The sequence below is a fragment of the Stylophora pistillata genome, chromosome 7 (genome assembly GCF_964205215.1).
Source record: "Stylophora pistillata chromosome 7, jaStyPist1.2, whole genome shotgun sequence".
NCBI lineage: Eukaryota > Metazoa > Cnidaria > Anthozoa > Scleractinia > Pocilloporidae > Stylophora > Stylophora pistillata.
Window position 1 is genome coordinate 5,804,463 of NC_142525.1, and position 24,798 is coordinate 5,829,260.

The following is a 24,798-nucleotide window of genomic DNA, read 5'->3' on the forward strand; positions in this document are numbered from 1 at the left end:
TATCAGAGAATTTCTGGGAAAGGAGTAGGAGAGGAAAAGGAAGAAAACATGGGGAGGGGGAATTCAAACCCGGGATTGTAAAACAGGTTCACCAGCCTTTAAATAACATAAAAGGAATGGAAAAAAATGTGCAACGATGGAAGAGGATGAAAAAGAGAGGAAAAACCGCGGTAAAGTTATGTATGTCACAAGTAGTCAAGAGACATCTATGCATAATGAATCAAAGATCACGGACTCGATCAAAAAGGGTTGTTGGAGTAATCCCACGCTAGATTAATAATTTTTTCCGCAAGCTCCTTACGGGAGTTACCCCATGACATCGAAACCCGCTTGAGATATGGCGGACATGGCGCACGCGCTGAACAATAGAGCACGCTGAAAAAAATATTGCAAGATAAGGTCATTATTAAATTGTCTAGGAGATCGGTGGATTCTTAGTAGCCCAGGTACCCCCACCCCACCCCACCCCGCTAAGATAAGGTGCGGCTCTTGACAGGGTTAGGACCTAGTCTCGTACCCAGACCATAGAGTTAAAAGAGAGGATCTGGGTAATAGATTAGTCAGGACCTTCCGGGTGAATGAAATGAAAATGAAATGAGTGAATGTGAATGAACTGGCACTTTTATTTCACCGTCAGACAGTGAAGCGAATCGTGACAGCGCATATGCCGAGTCTCCTTTTCCGTTGTTTTTCTCTTTTTTTGCCTCATTTAAGAACTCTAGTCCAAGCGAAAAGGTCGGAAAATTGTCTTCGTTTTGGGACTGGTGGGCCGAGTCTCTGTATCCATTATTGTCGCGAAATATATTAGTTTTTCCCCGCGCTAACCATGGCCGCTCGGGCGAAAAAGAAAATTTTCTAGCGAAGCGATTTGCGTACACTATCAGCGTACGCTATCGGGATTTTGAGCACGCTTACGTATACTGAATTTGATTGCGCGGCTCTTTGGCAAAAATGAAAATTGCTCTTTGATGCAAAAGAAGCTGAGTTTGCTTTATCGTTTTTCTAGAGGTGTAAATATCATCCGGGAAATCTAAGATAGGCTGATCGTATTAAGCATGAAAAACAGGATTTCTTCTGACGTTATCAGTTATTGTCAGTTTAGTCTCAGTGGGGAGTAGTAGGTTGACGGTTAAATGTTATGGCCTTTGACAGAAGAAGTTTCTTAGTAGGAGGAAGATGTTTCTTATTAGATATTTCTTATAAACAGAAATAAGATGTTCGCTAAGTGAGTGGACAAATTTTTTGCAAAGGTGTTCACACTTGACTCAGGCGATCTCAGAGGTACATCGGCTTTATGAATCTTCGGTAAACCATACATTCTAGGCAGCTGTTCGAGTCGTGGTCTCATCTTTTTGTAGACGGCCTCTACTAGATGTCCGCTTCGTTTCAAGCGCAGTTTCTGGGACAACCTCCTAAACAGTCTGTGGAATCTTTGTTCAAGCGCTGATACTGTTCACTTTCGATCACAGAGGACGTCTTTGCCTGATAGGTGTCGGCGTCTTGGAGGATTTCGGTCGTGTCATGATAAAACTCACTTGATCTCCCTCTAGGCTCTGTAATATTCCTATGATCTCCCCTTCCTCTCTTTATGAGGGTCTCAATGGGGTTAGATGTCAACCATCAAAAGGCCAAAATATTAAGCGGCAACCGTCAAAACTTAAACGCAATCTTTTTACCGTCAACCATCAAAGAAGCAAGCCAATGCTAGCCCTCAAATGTCCTAGATATCCGTAACTAAGAACTGGACGATTGCCTTAATTGGGGTCGGATTCTGTCCTTTATTAATAAAAGTTTTGATATCTCACAAAAATACTTTTATGTAAGTCCTGTAACTTCTAGTCACGAGTAAACCTGGTCATCGATAGAACTGACCTCCGGTGTGGAAACACTTCTGGTTTTGTAAGACGTTCGTTATTTGTTAATAAAAGGTGTTATCAATTAACAGTTCTTTACAAACGCGTCATAAGGAAATTTTTTTATAAATGACATTCCAAAAAGGTTAACCGTCAACCGTCAAAAGGGCTTATTTTTAATCATATATCCGGCATCAACGTCAACCCACCCCCCCTTCCCTCTCTCTTTGAGACAGATGAAATGTACGAAACAAAGCTTGGAATGTTCAATGAAAAGTTAATATAGAAGACTCCCGGGATCCTGTCAGACTAAAACTACCGACCAAACAATTGTCACAAACAAGAATATTCGTTTGAAGAAACTGTGCGGTCACGTCGTCACAATAGGCTGGGAGACAGAGACGCAGACCACCGTTTTTTTGTAATGAGGCTTTAAATGAGAACTGAAAAGAAGGTGAACTACGTTTGATCTCATTGTAAATATATTCTAGTGGTGCTATCACTGAAACAGAATCGGGTCGCTTAATAAAATATGAGTGCTTACTCACACTCCCCTTACTCCCCTTACTTTCCCTTTACTTCCCCTTTCCTCCCCCTTCCTCCATGTACGACAATGTTGGGTGTCCTGAATCAAACAATTTTGAAAGCGGGATGGGTGGGGGGGAGGAGGGGGGATCGTGATCTTGGAAATTGAATGTAACTTGCGTATCGTGCAAAAATAGACCATGAAGGTACGAGATATTTACGAAGGATTGTAGTATGACCAAAGAGCTGCCAAAACTGGCACATTTCGGACGCGAAGTTAAGACAAATTTTTACCATACATCAAGACAGTAAAGTTGTGATGAAAAACGTTATTGGCATATCATTTGCTCTGTTTTGTCCCAGCCTTGCTGAAAATAGACTTGTTCTGCCATAAAACGACAAAAGTGTTCATATAACCCCTGATTGATGTCCGGTACATGTATGTTCCGTTTGATGCTCTAAACCTGCGTGAAATACACTGATTTTCCTTTTTCTGTTCTTTTATTGTTTTTCAATTGAAAAACGGATCTTTCGCTTAAAACAACAGATACATGTCAACTGTGTCTAAGATATAGAAGCCGAAAACCTGAACTTGATGAATGTTACGATCTGCAGACAAAATCACAATCTTGATTTTAGGCAGATGAGAAGTGTGGTTGGAATATGTACCCATCGGTATCTACCAAACGCTGTGTTAAATGGGTTCAGAGAAGTTCAGCTATTGTCTAATTTTACGTGCTAGAAACTGCCTTCAACATCTGACTTCGTGAACTCCTTGGCTCCATGCAGGCGTGTGGCTACGTGGTTTATGGTTGGCATTGGGTAGCGTTCTCTCTGTCGCTGACTTCCCTCAGTTGAGGCACTGCTTTCAGTAGCACGACAAATTTTGTCTGTTGTATTTATATTGAGCTCAGATTTACAGAGTAATTGCTCCCTTACTTTGACACTGCGAACGCCGAATACTCAACTGTCGCGTAAGATCTCCTAATGAATTCTCCCATAATATTTAAGGTCCAATAGAAGGCATTTTTCTTTCTTCCCCGTTTTGGGTTGGTGTGTCAGGGACATGTGCATAAAAGGAGGTGTCTTCCTTAGATGTTTAAATCATGATCACTGGATCTTAGATGATTCATGAACCAGGCCATTTCTCTCTTTCGCTCGCAGTGCCAATGCGCAAAGATTTTCACCAACTCATTACTTCACTGATACAATCCTTCCCCCCTTGAATTGTGATTCCTTCAGTAGAATACCCTTATTTTCAAAATGACATAAATGTTACCCTCTATCATCAGAACAAAATAGACAGGAGTTGCATGAGATCAGTAGTGTAGTGCGAAACATTGGAAAAAAGTTGGACACCCAGGTGAAAGAGGACGCGAGGAATGAAGGTAAAGGACTCGAGAAGCACTATGACGGAACACTTTTACCAAATTTTTCCAATATTTCCATACCAACATACAAAACATTAATGAAAAGTTGGACTCTCAAATGAAAGAGGACACGAGGAATGGAGGTAAACAACTCAGCAAGATAAAAGTGCGTTATGGTAAAATTTTTCACAGGAAATATAAAATTGTTGTGGACAAATACTCAGAAGCCACTTGAAATTTAGTGGAAGTTACGTTAAAATATACTTGTGGAATATTCCAAAGATGAAATGATTTAGAGGTGCATGACTCGCTAACACTTACAGCTTAGATTGTGAGGGCAGAAGATAAGCAATCTGCACGCCGTGTTCGTGCGCTACGTGGCACATATGAAATATTGTCAATTTATATTCATTGGCCAACATATACCTTACTGGAAAACTGATATGATGGTCTGCCAAATATGACAGATAGACCTCTCCAGGAAAACTGATTTTTCTTCAATGTTTTCAAGTCGGATATACTATGTTGAGATTAAATGTAAGCAACAAAGGCACGTGTTAACTCTACTAGCTAGGTTCATGCAATCGCACTAATCAGCAAGGCTAAAATCGTTTTAAACGAAAAGTTCTGCTACTTTAGCCGGCGACCAAAAGATAACGGATCCAAAGGCGCTAGTTAGTGGGCCACGCTGATCGTGGTACAATTAAATGTGAATTTAGAATCTTTTATTTAACGATTTCAGTGGAAACTGATAAAAGAGAAATATTGTTTCGCAGAAAGTACCACAGAAAAACTAAGTGAGATGAAAGGTGATATTGAAATGGTCAAACGAACATTGGATGATTTGATGAGCAGGCCACCACCTAACAAGAGACCTAGGAAGGAAGGTAAACGCTTTTATGTAATAAATGTTAGTGTTGGATGATTCTAAAAAAGAAAATGGTGTAATGTGTGCAGAATCTTCCTATGTGCTATGAAGTCAAGAGGAGACATAACTATGCTAAACTGCTGGAGCTGATCAAACCACTCAAAGCATCACAGAAAATTCAACTTAAGAATCACGCGTTTTTGGTCCGTGTTTTCATTATTCCTCCCATGGAGGTTTATAAGTTCTATATTTTTTCGCCGTAGCGCGAAGGTTTGTCAATTCAAGCATTATCATTATGTGATGTATTCCGCTTGAGAGCGCTGAATTCACCTTTTTCTGCATTTATTAAGGACATAAGGAGCGAAAATACGTGTCACTCATTCGACTTTTCTACCCGCGTGACTCTGCGTTAACGCCTCTCCATGTACTCAAGCAGTGCCACCACTGAAACAGAATAGGGGCGCTTTCTGGAATAGGAGCGCCTAGTAGAAAAAGAGCGCTTATTAGAATAGGGGTGCGTATTGAAGGAAATAGGTGAAGCAATAGTTGTCGTTTTGGCCAACGTCCTTAAAACCAATTCAACTGTGACAAGGTTGGATTTGACAGGTGTTGTCAATGGTGGGACTGCTCTTGCTGAGCGTTTAAAGGATAATACATCTGTGACACATTTGACTTTGGCTGCTAATCGCATTGGGGATGCTGGCGCTGCTGCTCTGGCTGAGATTTTGAAAGGAAATACATCTCTGACAATGTTGGATGTGAGTGGTAATAACATTGGTATCTCTGGTGCTGTTGCTCTGGCTGATTGTTTGATAGAAAATACATCTCTGAAAGAGCGGCGTCTGCCTGAAAATAAAATTGAGGACGCTTGTGCTGCTGCTCTGGCTGAGTTTCTGAAAGAAAACTCATGTCTGACAAAGTTGTATTTGCATTGGAAACATATTGGTAATGCTGGTGCTGCTGCTCTTGCTGAGTGTTTGAAAAAGAATACATCTCTGAAAACGTTGTATTTGTGGAAAAATAACATTGGTTGCACTGGTGCTGCTGCTCTGGCTGAGTGTTTGAAAGAAAATAAATTTCTGACAGAGTTGTGTTTGAGGGAAAATAACGTTGGTGAACCTGGTGCTGCTGCTGTCGCTGAGTATTTGAAAGAAAATTCATCCTTGGGAAAGTTGGATTTGTCTCAAAATAAAATCGGTGATGCTAGTGCCGTTGCTCTGGCTGAGTGTTTGAAAAGTGATGCATCTCTGAAAACGTTGTCTTTGTGGAAGAGTAACATTGGTTGCTCTGGTGCTGCTGCTCTAGCTGAGTGTTTGAAAGAAAATACATCCTTGAGAAAGTTGGATTTGTCTCAAAATAGAATTGGTCATGCTGGTGCCGCTGCTCTGGCTGAGTGTTTGAAAGAGAATACATCTGTGACAAAGTTGGTTCTGTCTGACGTTAGCATTGGTTACTACGGCGCTGCTTCTATGGCTGAGTGTATGAAATATAATAAAACTGACAAAGTTGTATTTGTATAGGAATGAGATTAGTGCTGATGGTGATGCTGCTCTGAATGCTGCGCAAGAATGTCATCCATCTCCGACAATTTACTCTGATAAAGAGTATAGGAAGCGTTAACGTTAAGAATAAGGAACCACTATTGACTTTGAACCCGCGTAGGGTAAATGTGCAGTAGCTTCTATTTGTTAATGTCAGTGTTTATACAAGACTTTATATGCTGCATCTATTACCTTTAGTGAGAGATTTTAAACTGTAACACGTTGAAAGTTTGGCCACCGTAAAACTTTACAACGATGTTATCTAAGTAGCGTTTACTCTGTTTGCGAGTGATATAATAATTAACCTTTTATGGCATTGCATTAGAAAGTATGCTTTATCCATGACGCGTGTGTGTAAACCGCGAGAATGTCCACGCGAGGAATAAGCTGAAAGCATTGAGGTCATATGCAAAAAGGCTGCCTTGGATTTTGTTTACTATGAAAATCGGCTGAATTTTTTTTGTCTTTAGCTGTAGATTCACCTCACATTTTCTTTAAGGAAATACCGTCAGTTTTAGTTAAAGGTTAGAGTAATTATTTCTTTGCTGATCAGTTCCTCGATTCCCATCGACCTTGCGTGTGATAATTTGCTGATACTTTCCAGTATTTTGGGGAGAAATTTGATATTCATTACTCTTGGGTCATAAGGGTTAATAAAATGAGCTTTAGTCATGTCTTATCGTAAGACACCCGCTGATAACTATATGAAGCTTTGTTAAGACCAGAAAAAACAGTTTTTCTGTCGAAGTGAAACTTGTTTTAAAATTGTTGCCACAACATATATTTTCACTTTGTAAGGGTGAGTAATTTAGACGATAGATGTACTTCTTAGGACTTTTAACTGATGTAAATAAAAGTATTTTCGATATATTTTCATTTTTTTATCTCATAATTATGGTTACCTGTCCTATTTACATATTTCCATTATCCCAAAAAATCCATGCGATGTGAATGTTGTTCATATTGTTGTTGTTTTCTTTATCGTTTGTCAACTAGCCATGAAATTATGCTGAAAAGTCGTCACAACATGGACGCTTCGGGAATGAAATTTGTCTCAAGAGTTGAATGTTTCATGCTCATTAGAAACCGCTCATAACATATTGCCTGAGGGGAGAGGGGTCGAGTTATTTTGTTTGTTTCACATTAAAACTAACCTGATCCCCACTAAGGCTTTTAAGAATTCTAGTGACGCCCCCCCCCCTCATTTTCAGTATTTTTTCCATTGTCCCTTGTCAGCAACCCAGAATCCTCCGACCCTTTACTCTCCCCCCTTCCCCCCTCGGTGATAAATAATGACAAAATGGAGTTAAATACGATTCCTGGGCTCACAAACAAGCTATTTGATCATTGTTTGCGTCTAATGACAAGGCAGGATGAAGAACTAGGACAGATCACGTGATGTGTGTAAACGAGCTAGTGCAATATTGGTGAGACTGGTTAGAGAGTCCCAAAGGGGTGATGGCTTTTACGACTAATGGTTTTAAATTTTCGCCATTTAACGACTAACGGATAATATTGTTTTGGCCGTTTTAAGGGTATCAGTTAACTCCATTGAAACCCCCTGGTAAGTCTAGTAACCTCTACAGAAAAATATTTAATGTCAAAATACCGACCAAATATCTCACCCGACTGAAAAATACATTTGGTAAAAAACTTTTACAAAGAAAAATTATAGGTAATCAAAGCAGGTCACAGTCTGAAAAAGTCAGAAGCTCTTTTTTTATTTTACTCTCTAGCACGGGATTTCCCTGGAATTTGAAGCAGTCTGCCTCGACTTCATAACCTCGACCCAGTCCTCCTGCTTCATGTTCAAAGATATCAGGCGCATATCATAAATTGTTAACCATAAAATGATATGCAGCCTCGCTAATTGAATGACGACACGCGTTTAGGCTAAGAACTCATCCAACCACTGTGCTAGTTTTATCTCTATATATATTTTGAGATGATTCTATGAGGCTATATTACGATCATGTTTGTAATCCCTATCAAACTTTCATCAAACACAAATTCAGAACTTTTCAACAATTGGTTAATCGCTTTCTGTCTTAAACAAGAGAAACAGAAACAAGCGTCCTTTTTACATCGTTGTCGCACTCACCGAGTTCAAGATTTGATACTTGAATGAATGAATAAATGAAAAACTTTATTTAAGTGTCTATGTTTTTAGCTATAAGCTAAAGGAGGACACTAAAAAATTTAAAAGTCAAATACATTCACACATGTAGATAATAATTATTTATAGTAGATAATTAAAAAGATTATAAAGTTATTTAGTTAAGTTTTAAATTTCAACGAGAGTTGAAAGGTCGACTTTTCTTATGTTCTTCTCGAACGAATTTAGAGTTTCTATCGTTCTTAGGTGTCTTGGTAACTTCGACCGAATGAGAGGTCCCATATATTTTATAGAATTCCAACCAAATCTTACAGTTTCGAATCTTGGCAGTTCGAGGTCACTGTTCCGTAAATTATACTAAGTGTTCTTTATGTTAAATAAGTCAGAAATATTGTCGGGTACGAGACTGTGCTTAACTTTAAACATCAACGTGGCAATGTCTTGTAGGCGCCGATTGTTCAACGTCGGTAGTTTGGCGCGACTTAGCAGTTCTTGATAGGACGCTGATCTATTACCGCCCTAAGTGCTCGCTCCTGAATCCGCTCAAGCTTTCTGCGATCCGATGCATTATAAAAGTGCCATACTAGATGACAGTAGGTTAGATGGGGCAGAATTGAAGACCTGTAAAGTGATAGTTTAGCATTACAAGGTATCAAATTGCGTAGCCGCACTTGGACCCGTACTTTTTGACTGGCCTTAGAGCATAGATCACTGATATGACTAGTAAAACTCAATTTTTCATCGATTTGAAATCTTAAGAGCCGTATTTCCCCCATTCTCTTAACAGTATGACCGTCAACAGAAAAATTTGGATTATCGTTGTCTTTGTCAACATTTCTCGGGTTGATCGTTAACAGCTGGAGCTTTTCTGGGCTGGTTGAGAGATAGTTGTTCTTGTACCAGGATAGAGCTTTCTCTCCATGTATCTTGATACTTTGCGCAACAACGTCATGCTTCTTCCCCATGACATACATCTGATGGTCGTCGGCATACATGCTCAAATTAGCATTATTTATATGGAATATTAATGACATATCATTTTGGAACAAATTCCACCGAAGGGGGCCAAAGGACGAGCCTTGCGGGCAGCCAAGCACCATCCTTTTCCAGTCACTTGTCACTCCTTTTATTTTCACTCTATTGAGCCTATTCTCAAAGTATGATCTAAGAAGGTTGAAAGAATTTTGTCCTATGCCATAGGCCTCGAGTTTCTTTATGATTAGAGAATGGCTAAGAGAGTCAAAGGCTTTACTCTAGTCAGTAGACAGTATGTACACCAGTTCCTTTCTGTCGACATCTGATTTCCAGTCTTCCACGGGTCTAAGTAGAGTGTTCCTGTTAATAGCTCTGCTGATTTACCTCTTATGCCAGTTTTTTTTCCTCTGCCACACTCAGTTTCATTTGAATATTCCAGACAGGTTACCAGTAGAGACCACTAATTATGTATCGCGAGAAGAGGAGATGGGGGGGGGGGGGTGGGTTGTGTTGGAGGACTTTGGTTGTGTCATGATGAAATTTAGCTGATCCCCCTCTAGGCTCTCTGATGTTTTTTGGGGGCCCCCCATCGTTTATCGGCGGTTAATTGGCAGCCAGTATGCCCCCATCCATTTCCCTGAAAACCATGTGAACCTCTCAAAATCCTCCACATCCCTACCCCCCCCCCCGGCCTTAAATAATCACTGGCCACTACACAAAACTTTTTCACCCGCTCTGTTCCTTAGAGTCTGTGCTGGTCCAAAGCTGGAAATATATAAAACAACGTCCTTTAAACCCTTAACTCCCACGAGTGACCGAGAGAGAATTTCTCTTCACAAGATCAGTAGAATTTTAAGCAGACAAGTGATGAGAGTAAAGAAAAATATCAATTAGGGATTATGAGATGATCCAAGGTTAAATTCTCCAAATTCAGTTCATGATAATCGTATGGAAGACAGTGAGAAGAATTTAAATATTAATAAATGAGATCTTGGCAGTGAAAGGCTTAACTTGCATTTTATCATCTGTTGTATTTAGTCATCCGGGGATGAGTGTTTTGATAGTTTGGCAAAAGATGATTGACGTGTAAGGGTCTCTGATCAGGTGATCACATGATCCGATAGGCGACATCGTTTCAAAGCCTGGCCCTTCGGGTGATGCTATATCGAAGGCGCTCGTCGAGGGTAAGAGTAAATGGTAAGTTTGGTCAGAGGGGAAATTATGAAACCCGCGAATATTTGCGAAAGCCCGCGAAAGGATGACATTTAAAACTGAAAACAGTTTTTCAGTGAGACACTAAAATGCGTAATCATGGCGGCGACTATTCAATCGTCTTTAAACAAATCGGAGATTGAGTTCCTTGAGGAAAACCTTGAAAATTGTTCTGATAAAAACCAGTACTTTTTGGGTTTTTACGATGGGAAAAGAGACGAGTTCGAGGATATAATCGTTGCAGATCAGTGACGTAAATTGATATTGGAGAAGATTCTTCCTAGTGTGGGACTGACTTAAGACTAGCCTAGGCTGTGTTCAATTCCTGAAAATGCTGTTCGTTATTTTACGAATCATTTGATGTTTCAGTGTTGACAAGTTTTTCGTATTACATTACTAAAAAAATTGACTTAACATTCCAAGGAGAATCTCTCTCAAACTTTACTTTTTAAGAGATGAAGCTACCGTCTAAAATTCTAACGTTACTGTTAGGTTTATTAGCGCATTGACAACCTTGTAAATTAGCTCAAACACACTGAAAACATTTGTATTAGGTTTTGGATATCTTTATACTTTGTTCAGTGCAATCTTACAGATTTCGAGTTTGGACTTTTCGTTGGGAATAAGTGGTACAGCTTACATGACATATTTTATGTGTAACCGCTGTACTATAAATTTGTGTGTTCGACCCTCGACGAGCGCCTTCGATGTAGCATCATCCTGGCCTTCACACTGGAACTAAATGCAACGTCTTCAAAATTCATAACGAGCAGCTCGTTTGTTGACACGTAGAAAACGAGCTTTGGAATCAGAAGTGCAGGTACTAGACGGACGATCTGAAGAACAACCTTCCACTTGAGGTATTTGATCGAGAATCGAAACCGAGCGGTTTCATTTGACTGCGTAATATTGTGTGTTGATTTCATATGAATTAATTTTCTTCCAACAGCTGTTCATCGAATCGATTCCAAGCGTTGTGCAACAGATTGTGTAAATATCAGGAGAAGCTCCAAGCCAAAGGTAAGGAGATACTTGTAACAAACCATTGTGAAATAATGATGCTGTGACGTTTACGAATCGCACATAAAGTAACGACTACACCGTCAAAATACCCTGCTCACAGCTTCCAAGTTCTTTAAACTCAAGAAGCTTGTTGGTATGTGTAAGCATAATTTTACTGTGCAACATCTGAATCTCGAAAGTTGTCTTTTTCTGACGGATAACGCAATATGCTTGAATCGAATTTCATTTTGAGAATCAAAGAAGGCGGAAAGCGAAAGTAAAATGGTCTGAGATGGAATACTTGGGAAAATATAATTTCCTCAAGCTGAGTTGAAATAAAAATCAATTTGTCTTCTTTGCCGCATTGTTAAGAATGTAAGTGATTTTCTTCCACGATTTAAAGAAGCCATAAGTACATGTATAGTTGGACACAAGTGTCTGTTTGGATAACAACCATAAGATTTTGCAGCTTTCGATTAGTCGAACTTTTAATTAGGAGTGTTAAAACGAGGAATGGGAATTGAGTATAAGGGTGCCAAGAAAGACAGTTTCACAGCTTATTCTTCACACAAGCTGCAATTGTCACATAACCTGTTTAGAGCACAAAAAGATATTCAAACTAATCTGAAAAAACAAAAACATTTCAATTTGAAAGCAGCTTAATTACCTGCAATATAGATTGCTCGCTGTAAACAAACAGAACTGACAACATTTTCCTCATTAACCAACATAATTATTCTAATTAATATATTCCATGATATCAACAACTTTCAGCTTTCAGATCAGCCTTATTAATTATGGCAAATGTTACAGAAAGCAATATCCATGGCCTGCAATTAAATAGCAGACTAGTTAGTCGAGATGAGCAGTGGTTACACCTATGTTATATATATACAAATATAAATGGCTCACAAGGAAGATTAGAGAAATAGAGGGGAAAAAATAAACAACCAAATAAATAAGAATAAATTCAATTTAGTGAAGTTAACATTGATAATATAAGCCAAGTTTTCAGGAAATTTTGGTTTTTAAGGCGGGTAGATTACCAGAATCATTTTCTTCTGAAAGTATTTGCCGTAAAGTGTGGTGGACATTGATATGAAAGTTATTTTTGGAAATTTGACCCATTTCACACAGTAAACTATTCCAGATTTTTATACCATATCTTGGAAAAAAGACTTACCAGTAGTTTGTTTGTATAACCTGGAGTGTTTAATTTATACATGTATAGTCACCTGTTGAAGATGATCTTGTGCTATATGAATGAATATAAGATTGGGAAGCAAATAAGTTAGATATGTTAGTAGGTGTTAAGCTGTTAGATATATCATGCAGTAGCTAGAATAACAAAGTGGATTTAAAGTAGAATAGATCTTAGGGAAGAAAGCTAGAGGAGGCAAAATAAGATACTGCATGAGAATTGTAGTCACCAAAGAACATAAGGCAGAGAAGCACATTTTTGAAGAATAAGAATTTTGTTTTAGTAAGTTTTAGCAGCTTGGCCCTAAGCGACTATACCACACAATAATATAAGTTAAAGTACCCCTGAGACGACAATTGACCATTTTATTTTGGCCTAAATTGTTTACACAATGTTGAATTGGGTCAAGTTAAGACCTTTTTTCCATTAAAAACTCAAAACAAACCTTTGATGGCCAATTTTTACCGCTTCAAAGTCGTACAGAAATTGTCCGCCATTGCTGAAAACATGTTCCAGCCGAGCCCACAAAAACGTCATCATGACGTCAAAGGCTCAACAAACTTATGCTTTCCTTTGTCACAACTCTCTTTTTTCCCTGCACAGAGAATCACACATATTACTTTTTTGAGAACTGTTTCATTGTCAGTCGGGAAATGTCGACTTTTTCAGATGATGAATTGTCCCAGAAATGATCAGAAGTTTCTGTGGATAGTTTTGCGCCGACAAACGATTAAGTTTTGCTATGCGAATAAAGATAAACACAGAATGGCACGAACTCCCCGTGTGGCTTTTGTAGGTCGCATCGCTTTATCGCCTCCGAACTGTATTTTTGCTTGTCGTAAGGGATTTTCCTTTTTTGTAAGAAATGATTGGGTAATTAGTAAAAATAGTTTTCGGCAATGGCTAATTGTGTATCCAAAGGCAGATATTGGGAGTTTGTGAAAGCCATTTCTGAGCCATCAATGTGTTTTCCCCAATGCGTTTGGTCAATGATCTCATTAACTCTTTCCTACGTGTTTTTTACTATCGGTGCTTTGAGAGGTTTGAAGTGAACTCTGTTGTTGAGTTGCACTTTGGCCTTTTTTGCTTTTTCTGTCTTATTCATGATGACTATTGTTGTGTTGCTTCGGTGAGGTTTAAAGCAGAGTTTGTTTCAACTCTTTTAGAGCCGTGACCTCATTGTGTTACAAAGTATTTTTTGGCTTAGATGCAGTCTGCAAGTAGCGTTATGAGAAATTTCCAAGTAGGGCTGTAGGGCGATAGAAGACTGAACCGGTGGCATTCAGTTTGATATGAAACAGAAGTGGTTCTTTGTTTTGTCTGTGAAAGGTGTAACGGAGGCGCATTTGTCTTGCGAATAAATCTCGCAAAAGTTGGCCTGATTTTAAATTCGTTTGTCACGGGCGTTGGGATGAATTTGAGACCCGTTGATAGCACGCTTACGTGGCTGTCAGATGGTTGATAGTTTGACAGGTTTTTAAAGAAATTTTCATTTTCTCGGTTTTTTGGTTGCAAGCCTACATTTTAAAGTGTTTTTACGTTCTGGGTCTTAAGCTGTTTGTTCTGCTTTCGCTGATATTAAAGCCAGCTTTTTTTTTTAGAATCAGAGTACACAATTATATTTTTCATCTCTTTTGTATAAAAGTGAGCTCTTTGAGGTCAAAAATCTTAATCCTCAAATCGGCTATTTTATCATTCTTATATTTACAATGTTCACCGAGTGCTTTCCTTTGTGTAAGGTATTCTGCCAGAGAGTTGTTAAAGGTGGATATTGATCAGCTCAAATGTAAAGGTGACAAAATCCGTGGAGGTTCGTAGACTTTGCTTTCAGACGTCGAGATCGCACTGAGGACGGTTTTTCTTGTCCCTTCTCTTCTTGAACTGTAGGCACTGAACCCAAAAGAATTCTTCACCTAGATCCTTCAAAGTACGCAGATCTCTCGAAACAGTCCTTCGAGAAGTGTTCGGAGTAGATCACAAATATTTCTGTGGGATTGAAGTTTACTCGGCGAGGTCGCACAAATCGCATCCGTTTTTCCTGCTCTGATCTATTTGCAAGGCTCTGATGCAGAGAAATACCTGCAGCATGCTCTGCACGATTGTACTTCAGCTTTTCAATGATTCTCCCTCTATAATTATCATATAGAACTGAATTATTTTATTTATTGCAATTATAAATCCTTACATGAATATGGTTAATACTGTTAGGTAGCTGTTTGTCAGCTTGATGTGAGTTTGAGGATATTTTATTTATGCTAATTAGTACATGAATTTATTATCCAACTGTGCTTTAAAGAGTACACATAATGCCCAAAAGGAGTACAAACATCATGCAGTATTGGTACTCCAATGAAAGTACTTTTTAGAAACTAAGAAATAGGTAAATACAAAAAATTAAAGAAATACCCACCCGAATGTAGTAAAGCTAATCGAATCGGGTGGTTGCAGACAATAATTATTAAAATATATCAAGGAGGTTGGAAATAATTATTATGAGGAGATTACAATATTGTTAATTTAGAAAAGTGAATTTGATTCAAACAAGTATATGATTATGAGTAACAACGAAGCAAATAAAGTAAATGAAAGTATGAATAGTTTTCAGTAGGTTATTGAGATGTAAATACATATAGAAGGTGCTGTTGTAGTTCCATAAGTCCAGCAGTCATTTAGCAACAATCGTTATTTTAGAGTCATAATTGTTCTCATTGTTGAGTAATTTCAACAAAAGTGTACAGACTTTTTTGCTAAAAGACCTTTTAGGCAAGGAGCGCAAGCTACATGGAAGACTATTCCATACTTTAGGACCAAGTCTTGAAAATGAAGAGAGTTGTTGGTTAAGCCTTGATTTGTTGACATGATAATTACCAGCATTAGAAAATCTCGTATTGTATATGTGAATTTTATGAGATTGAGTAGAGAGATTTGATATTTTAGAGGGTGTAATGCCAGATGATACATCATGCATTCGGGCAGCCACAGTTTTAAGGTACAACATGCTAACCGGTAAAATGTTGACAAAAATAAATAGTGGTATAGTATGAGCTCTTTATTCTATACCATATATAAAATTAATCGAAGAACACGCTTTTGTAAAAGAAGAATTTTGTTCATATGAGTTTCAGCAGCTTGACCCCAAGTAACTATGCCACAGTGTATATAGGGAAAATCAGAGAATAATAGACAGTTTTACTTATTTTGCAAACTAGGTATTTAGTAATAATTATGATGTTTCCAACCTAGAGTACTGTCAATATTAGGACACCCAAGTACTTACATATTCCTTATACATTGTATTCCATGGAAGTGATAGTGTTAGTATTGTTATCAATTATTTTTAAGTCAATAGTTGAGTTTAGTTTCTTTCGTGAGGGGCGGAAGATTACATAATTAGATTTCTTAGTATTTAAAGTTAATTTGTTGGTATTTAGCCAGTCAGTAACATTTTTCAGCCCATTATTAACAACACTCTCCAGTGATTTGAGACTTTTATCAACTTATCTTAAGTTGGTATCGTCAGCAAAGAGATGAAAATCAACAATTTCAGAGCAATTGGGGATATCGTTTATATAGATTAGAAAGAGAAGTGGGCCGAGAACAGATCCTTGTGGCGTACACTAAAAGAAATTTTCCTCTTGTGTGAGATATTACATGTAGAGTCAATTTGAGTGGATTGAAAACGGTCGGAGAGGTAAAAGGAAAACCAATCATTCACATTTCCTTTTATTCCGTAGTGGTATAACTTATACAAGAGAATGGAATGATCAACAGTATCAAAAGCTTTTTTTAAAATATAAAAATATTCCAGATGAAAATAACTTCTTATCCATGTTGGTTTGAATTCTGTTGACAATTTTGAGTAGAGCATGATGGCAGGAATGCTTGTCACGAAATTTGTATTGTGATTTATATAGTAGATCATTTTTTTTGACAAAGGCAATAAGGCGGTTATACATTACTTTTTCAAAGATACGGTTAAAAGCAAAGAGATGGGCCTGTAGTTCCCGGGCTCTGTGTCGTCATCAGCCTTGGAAATTGGGACAACTTTGGCGTGTTTCAATTGAGGTGGGTGAACACCACAACTCACAAAGATGTTAATTAGATCAGCAAGAGGTTGGCTTAAGATACAATAAGCGCATTTGATCAGGCGAGTTGGGCAAGAATATAGTCCATATGATTTATTATAAGGCAGGGAAAAAATCTCGCGCTCTATTTCGGATTGAGTGACAGGATCGAAAAAGAAAGAAAATCAATAGAACGATCATGTAAATATTCACTGAAATGCTTCGTAGAGGAGGAAAAATTTTTTGCCAAACTTTCCCCAATAGAAGAGATAAAATTATAGTTATTCATAATGTTTGGAAGTTCAGGACCAAGAGTAGTAATTTCACCGGTACCAGGGCTTTTAAGTACTGTTACGAGTTTGGAATTTTTCTTTCGTCTCTCCAAAAGTTGATTAATACCAGCCCAAGTATTCTTCATGTTATGTAGATTTTCATTAAAGAATTTGCAATAGTATAATCCTTTTGCTATGTTGTATGAGACCAGATAATGTTTTTCTGTAGAACTTATATTTTCGGTAATTGCCTGAGACTAGCAAAGCATTTTGAACTTTTATCTATTTAATCAAGCCCCTACTTAACCAGCTTAACTTGAGAAATAAAAGGCTTATCTTACTGGATGTTTTGTTGTGTAGTATTGCTGAGTATTTTTACTCATTCTTTGTATTTTGACTCGCTTTACCAGCTCATCAAAATATGACACATTAACTCTTAAAATACTCAGTGATACTACAACAAAATGCCTGATAAGAATTATCTATATTCAGCTTCACAATAGAGTAATTATTTTTTTGTACATTTTAGGAAAAAATATGACTACTTCAATCTGGAGTCTCTGCCTCTTATGATTTTCAAGTATTAGGTAAGAATCCTCTCTTTAAATAAACTGTTAATTACATACATGAGGGTTTGATTCCAGAAATTCTCCACTTCTGATCTTCACTCTCTTGAAAATAGATCAGCTGAGTTTAAACTCACAGAATTTACTCCCTTGCACCTCAAGTTATGCTGATGATACATTCTGAAATTATAAACTCATTCGCATTTGAGTAATCAAATGTAGAGACCACTTAAAAAACTCAAGTAGATCAAATGTTAAATTTGCACTGTTTATATTTAGTATCTTCTTTAATGATGCTAAGAAGATGTGCAAGAAATGTACTTTGGTTGCCATGGAAAGAACTTTTTTTCAATTCAGTTTACCCCAGTAGACCCAAAGGGTATCCAGTTTAGCAATGAATTTGGGCTGTCATTCCTGCTTATCGGCCTTAATTCTTTTTGTGTATCATGTTGGAGTCGACATATTGTACAAAAAGAAAGCTCCGTTTAAGAGTTAGTCTGATGCTATGCATTATATTTCTTATCTATAATGGTAAGTGAAATGAGTGGAGTGCAATTTGGTCTGAAATCATGCGTGATTTAAAAATCAAAGGAACAAAATTGCATGACACGAAGTTCAATTACCACTTTATTACATCTTTTTTGAAAAGGCAAAATTCAGTCACTCAGTACAAGTTTTTTCTTAGTCTGTACAAATATTTTATTGTTCCAGTATCTTCCGAGCTTGTTTGTAAAAAGTTAAAAATGTTTTCTCTTATTTTACTGCAATTTGATTTGATCATTTCTTCAAACAAGCATTGAAATTTCATTGGGTGGGAAAAAGATGCAATTTAGAGAATAAAATTGCACGATTTGTGAAATAATTCCACCCATGAGAGCCAATCACATGGCAAGGATCACAAGTGATTTCAAAATGGATGTAATAAATGGTATTACATTTCAAAAAGAAAATAATTCAAATACTGGAAATTTATAGATGAACGATCGACATTTCGGCCATATCACACGGCTTTTATCAGGAAATTGCCGAGTCAGCCTAGGTCACGCATTTACTTAATTCTCTTTTTAATGATTCTCATTCTCACAATATTGCACCATTCAGTTTAGGTTGAGGGGAAATTTTATGTTGGGTAAGGAAGTATTATGTCAAAGAGTCAAAACCTCATCACCTTGAGTTCTCTACCCTGGTTGTCTGAAAAAATTTTTTTTTTTTACTACTACAGCACATGGCATCAGCCTATACAACAGCTTTTCCTTCTACGAAGGAAACAACTAACTATGCTCGTCTGTGTCGCCTTCTGGTGGATGTTGGATCCCAGGCTTTGAGAGACACTTTTGATGCCATACATCCTCCAGTAGGACTTCATACAGTTTTGGGGCGTCACCCAGAGGATGTAACACTACAGTCTCTGAGGAAGAAGAGAATTCTGAATCCTACACAATGGGGGAAGCTGTATCCAACTATACCATCATCTGTTTCATCAAAAAACTTTGATGTAACGTTATTGATGGTGCTTCTGAGGAATATCTGTGGATTGGTTCCTCCCAGCACTGGATGGGACAGACTTCCTTCACCAACAGATATGAGTAAGGCAGCCAACATAGCCAGGCTGAAATACTACCGTAATACTGTGTACGCCCATGCCACCAAAGCCTCTGTAGATGATGCAACATTCAACAGCTACTGGCAGGATATCAGCAATGCCATATTAGGACTAGTAGGAGCAGGTTATGGAGCTGCTATAAGTAAGCTTAAGAATGAGTGCATAGATCCTGAGACAGAAGAACACTACAGGCAGCAGCTAAAGCAGTGGAAGCAAGATGAGGACAATATCAAAGAAACGATCAGAGAGATTGAAGGTATATGTTGTGCCAATCAATGACTCAGGTAAAAAAAAAATTAAAGTGGAAGTTTGACATTTAATCAAGCTGCGTGGACCTTAGGCACAAAACATTGCTTTGGCTCACAGTCATGTGATGAGTTGTATGAATTCCCAAGAAATGATTGCGAAGGAGACTATACATGTATGCCTTTAAGACACTTTAATCTAGACGCGCTAGCGGTGGGAACACTCAACTGAAGATGGAAACTGTCAGGAAATGCAGCGAGGGTAACTTGCAATGGAATGGCTCTCTTTCCAGGGATAAGAGTAATATTCCTATAGCTAGTCACTTACTGCAGCGGAATCTGAGCTAGACTTTCCATGTATGGTGTTATTCAACCCTTAAGTATAAATGCAAATGTTTCAATAGCTTTGAACTCTACCAAAGATACAGAAATATCTGAAACAAAATGTCAATTTTGACCCGCAGACAATGTAGATCAGATGAAAAGTAAAGTGGAAGACATTGGGGAGAAACTGGAGACATTGATGGCACGACCAGAAGAAACAAAGGAACAAGGTTAGCTCTTGATAGAAAAAGCTGTTTTATTGGTTGAAAACACTGAAAGAAAAAAATTGTCCTTCCCTGCCCTTGGGCCAGTGTTGGGTGTCTTGAATGAAACAATTGTTAACGATCTTGAACAGGGTATGCAGTGCACATGTTACAGGAAGTATAAGCAAGAAAGTTAAATTTTGGAAATTGGACGCACACATAACTTGTTCATTTAGTTACAGTTGGCCTTGAAAAGGGGCGTGTACGACATGTTCACACAAGGATTCCAGTACTGCCACTGATCTGCAAAAAATTGGCTCATTTAGGTGCCTAAAGTCCAGAGAAATTTTTACCACAGAAAAATCACAATCACGATATAAAATAACAGGAGCATTCATATACTTTGTTTTCTTCCAAACTCCCTGAATGGAGACTTGTTCTGACATGAAAAGATAAAAATCTAATTGTAACCCTTTAATGATGTCTAATACTTGGTGCTCTAAATCAGCATGAAATTAAGTAATTTCTTTTTTTCCTATTTCTTTTTTTCAAGTAGACGTTAGGCAAATGTTTAGCAAGTCCATGATGTCGTCTGTCGGTAGCGGTAGTGGTTCGGTAGATTTTCGGATTGCAGTCTCAGTGAATGCTAATTGAAGTGGAATACTTGTGAACAGTGATTTCACATCAAATGACACTAGTTTGTAGTCGTCAGGTATCTGAACAGTCTTGGTAGCGTTATTGAAGTCTTCAGTGGATTGTAGTTTATGTCTGGATTTGTCGGCTAGCGGTTGTAGTATTGTCGTCAGGTACTTGGATAGTTGGTATGTGGGAGAGCCACAGAAAGAAACAATAGGTCGCATCGGGAAACCAGGTTTGTGTAGTTTCGGCAAACCGTAGAGTTTCGGTGGCTGTGGTACCGAGCACCTCAGTCGATAGTACCGTTGGTTGTCAAAGGCGTTCGTTTTCTTGAGTGTCAGTAGTTTACTGTTGAGTTTACGTTGAAGGGCAGGAGTTGGGTCACGTTTGAGTTCTTCGTAGGTTCGTTTGTCGTTAACTAGTGCGTCCATTTTGTCGTGATAGTCAGTTTTGTCCATAACAACAGTAACTCGTCCTTTGTCGGCTGCTTACTTTCAGTACAACGGTAAACACTACAACAGTCGTCTACTTACAACGGTCGTCTACTTACTTTCAGTACAACGGTAAACACTACAAACAGTTACACGGCACTGCCATGGGGTCTCCAGTTTCTGTTGTTATAGCAGAAATTGTGATGCAGAACATCGAGGAACGCGCCCTTTCGACTTGCCGACAAACGATACCGCTTTGGTTACGTTACGTTGACGACACATTCACCGCCGTTCGACACGACGAAATTGACGCATTCCACAACCACCTTAACGAACAAAACACTGACATACAGTTTACCAGAGAAGTCGAAGAAAATGGCAAACTTCCTTTTCTAGACTGCCTGGTAAGCCACAACGACAACTCATTACGAACGACAGTTTACAGGAAACCGACACACGCCGACAGATTACTAGACGAGTCATCCTACAACCCTACATCACACAAAGCCACAACTATCAGAACTCTAACACGACGCGCACAACTAGTATGTGACTCGACAGACAGCTTATCCGACGAGAACAAATACCTTCACCGTGTTTTTACGAAGAACAACTACAACAACGACTTCATCCGACGAAACACTCACCGACCCACTGCCACTACCGAAACAAACGACACCGCAACCCCTACGACTACAGCAACCATACCGTACATAAAAGGTATGTCTGAAAACATCTCGCGCATCTTACTACCCTTCAATATCCGCGTCGCCCACAAACCCATCACCACACTACGTCAGTTACTAACCAACGTTAAAGACAAAGACGAACCGAGGAACAGACAGGGAACGATTTATAAGATCAATTGTTCCGACTGCCAAGCCTCCTACATCGGTGAGACTGGCAGAAACCTCACAACAAGACTGACTGAACACAGACGGGCGACGAGGAAAGGTAATAGAGAGCTTAAGCATCGGACGTTTCTGATTCACGGACGTCAACCGGAAGTTTAAATATGAGCTTCGCAATCAGTACGCATGTGCAGACGTTTTTGACGTGAGGTCGCAGACGTGAAAGTGGGATGTTTCCCGTGCGTGTTGTTTTGCTCTGTTTCAGGACTGTCTCAGTACAAGACTGACACCATGTCTTCATTTTCAATCGTCAAATCAAACCCGTAAGTACATTGTAGGTTTCATAAGAAAGTAGTTTTTTATCTGCACTTAAACAATAACTTTTAAAAATGGGACAAAATGTGCCTAACTTCGTGTTTGGCACAAGTTTCCGCAGGTTCTGTTACTTGGTTTTGTTTGATCGTGAATTCTTTTTTGTTTGTCGCCATTCTTTTAGTTATCCTACGAGCAGAGGTTTTTTCCAGAACAGGAAAAATACTATATAATAGCAAGTTATCTTGCCAAGTGTTTGTTTTTGTTATTAGTTGTTTTCTTTTTGTCGAGAGGTTTATGTCGTTGCCGTATTTCACGTTCAAGAAAGTGCATTCATTTCCCCGCCATTAAGCTTTTTATTTTTAGTGCTGAAATGTGATCGACTATTTTATACAGCTACTACCTACAGTAACACTCGCTTCTATCTTTTTTCTTTTATGTAGTGGGCCTATGGAATGGTCTGAACAGCACGACGTAGCACTAATGAAAGAAGTCAGAGTGCAGAATCCGTTTAAAGCAAAGAAGAAAACGAGCAACCGAGCGCAAATATGGCTGTCGATCGCAGAGGCGCTAAGTGGATTACAAGATCCGTTATTCAAGGATTCAATGACAAAAAGATCAGTGCAAGATCGTTACGTTTTGTAGTGCAGCCCCTTTATTCGATATAGCATCCGTGCAGGTGTTGAAGTCACGTGGATTCAGTAGATCATGATTCCACTGACACAGTTTGTGACCATGTATATCGTAAATATAATTCATCACCGTATTTGATATCATGCTAAGTTCAGGAACCGGTCGGCCGAATCGTGCGAGCATGTCGCTATATCAGCAAGGAAACGACATTCGCCTGAGCAAAATACATAGCCCCTCTAACTTGTCGGCAGTGGTTCTCTGATTACAGTGGAAGGTGTCCGGTAGTCGAAGCGCATCAGCCAGCAGTGGAAGGTCCTTTTTTTTAACTCTAAACTCGGACTTGCACTCAGGTTCCTCGATACTCTCGATACTAAACCTTGCGTATTTTTCGTACGAAAACTCAGGGTTTTTTGACGAATTCTCTTTCAGTAATAGCAAAAGTTCCTCATCTGACACCAGTCCTTGGTCATGAGCGATTAAAAGTGATTTTCTCACATCCCTTAAATACGGCATGTTGCAAATTACGGCCACATTTCCTTTGTAAACAATGACCAAAAACGTGACAACTGTGATCAGCTGTCACGTTCGTGGTGACGCAGGTGTCCAGCTTAAGTAAAACATTTCGCGCCTAAAACGCCGTTGTCGATCCAGTCTCCCCCGGTATTCTGACGTCCGTGACATCAAAAACGTCTGATGCTTAAGCTCTCTAATGTCAGCAATCACATTGCTGAACACCATCGACTTACCAACCACAACATTGACTGGGACTCTGCGCAATGCCTAACCTACAGCACTGATTATTTTCAACGACTGACTCTGGAAAGCTGGTTTACTAACTTAGAACAGACTCCCCTAAACAGATTTCAACAACTACCCGCCCCATACAAACGACTCATTCACGACATAAACATCACAAACGACCGAAAAAGAACAACCTAGCTTTACCGACAGACCGAAACAGACCAATCACGAACGACTTACGTCACTTGAGTCTTACAGCCAATAACATCACGGCAAAACCAACCGATCATTTCACACGAACTGGAATAAGAACATTCTACTGACAACAATCACTCACTTGACTCTGATGATGACTTCCGCACAGGTTGTCGAAACGTCAGTCACTGCCACCGACAACAGTCCTTCTCAGGACTACACTCACCCGGACGATCAGACTACACCTTCACATGTTACCCCCGGGTTCAAACCATTTACTGCAGTGCTATTAGAATATTAGAATTGTCCTGCTTCACTAAATGTGTAGAGACATGATTACCTTATAGTAAAATTAATTTAACCTTGGTTAAGATTTATTTCTTCTGATCTAAATTTTGGGGAGCACATTCAAATACAAATCATTTATAGAAGGCAGACCACCTGGCCAATCTGAGGTTAGAGAAGGTGGTGAACTACAGATTTGCAGCAGGCCATGCAACCATTCAAACTATAGGACCACACTGCTTAGTTACTTATTACTGTGAAACTAAGAAAGCCACAAACACTTTGAATGATTTGATTTTCTGAAAATTTGGATTTTCCTGTCAGTAGCACTTTAATTAAAAATTACTTTTAGTAATACAGAAGACTGGAGAACGGAATTCTTGTCCAGGGATCGAGCGAGACTAAAAATACCAATCAAGAAATCTTTACGTAGTTTTCAAACGGGATTATTCGTTTGAAGAAACTGTGTAGTCACGTGGCCACAATAGTCGAGAGACAGAGACGTAGCCCACCATTTTTTGTAATGAGGCTTTAAATGAGAACTGAAAAGAAGATGAATTACTGTTGATCTCATTGCAAATGTACTCAAGCAGTGCCATCACCGAAACAAAATTGGGGCGCTCAATAAAATAGGAGTGCTCACTCAGTAGGGGCCTCTTTATCCTAGAAAACTCACAAAGACTGAAACTAGCGTCGGTAGCTGCAAAACGGCGGAAATCAGTGCCTTGAGTAGAGGCAAATAAACTTTGCTTATGAAAAGCGCAAAAGCAAGCA

General features: G+C 38.8%; 1 protein-coding gene, 1 long non-coding RNA gene and 2 pseudogenes across 4 annotated transcripts in view; all 4 read left to right on the forward strand.

Annotated features, from left to right (window-relative positions):
* Positions 1 to 24,798, forward strand: part of LOC148726351 (uncharacterized) — a 98,695-nt pseudogene that overhangs the window by 40,798 nt on the left and 33,099 nt on the right. Inside the window, exon 6 of the transcript XR_015989387.1 lies at positions 4,525 to 4,635. The product of XR_015989387.1 is annotated as an uncharacterized LOC148726351 (transcript). The remainder of the gene's footprint in view (positions 1 to 4,524; positions 4,636 to 24,798) is intronic.
* On the forward strand, positions 5,072 to 7,021 carry LOC148726355 (uncharacterized). The gene has a single exon (XM_088727084.1). The coding sequence runs from the start codon at positions 5,366 to 5,368 to the stop codon at positions 6,134 to 6,136; it is 771 nt and encodes a 256-aa protein (XP_088583210.1). The 5' UTR covers positions 5,072 to 5,365; the 3' UTR covers positions 6,137 to 7,021.
* LOC111329771 (uncharacterized) overlaps positions 10,335 to 24,798 on the forward strand; it is a 33,502-nt pseudogene continuing 19,038 nt past the window's right edge. Inside the window, exons 1-4 of the transcript XR_015989385.1 lie at positions 10,335 to 10,445; positions 11,410 to 11,480; positions 18,788 to 19,424; positions 19,878 to 19,967. The product of XR_015989385.1 is annotated as an uncharacterized LOC111329771 (transcript). The remainder of the gene's footprint in view (positions 10,446 to 11,409; positions 11,481 to 18,787; positions 19,425 to 19,877; positions 19,968 to 24,798) is intronic.
* Positions 20,658 to 22,936, forward strand: LOC148726356 (uncharacterized). Its single transcript, XR_015989398.1, has 2 exons — positions 20,658 to 22,181; positions 22,614 to 22,936. It is a non-coding gene; the product is annotated as an uncharacterized LOC148726356 (long non-coding RNA).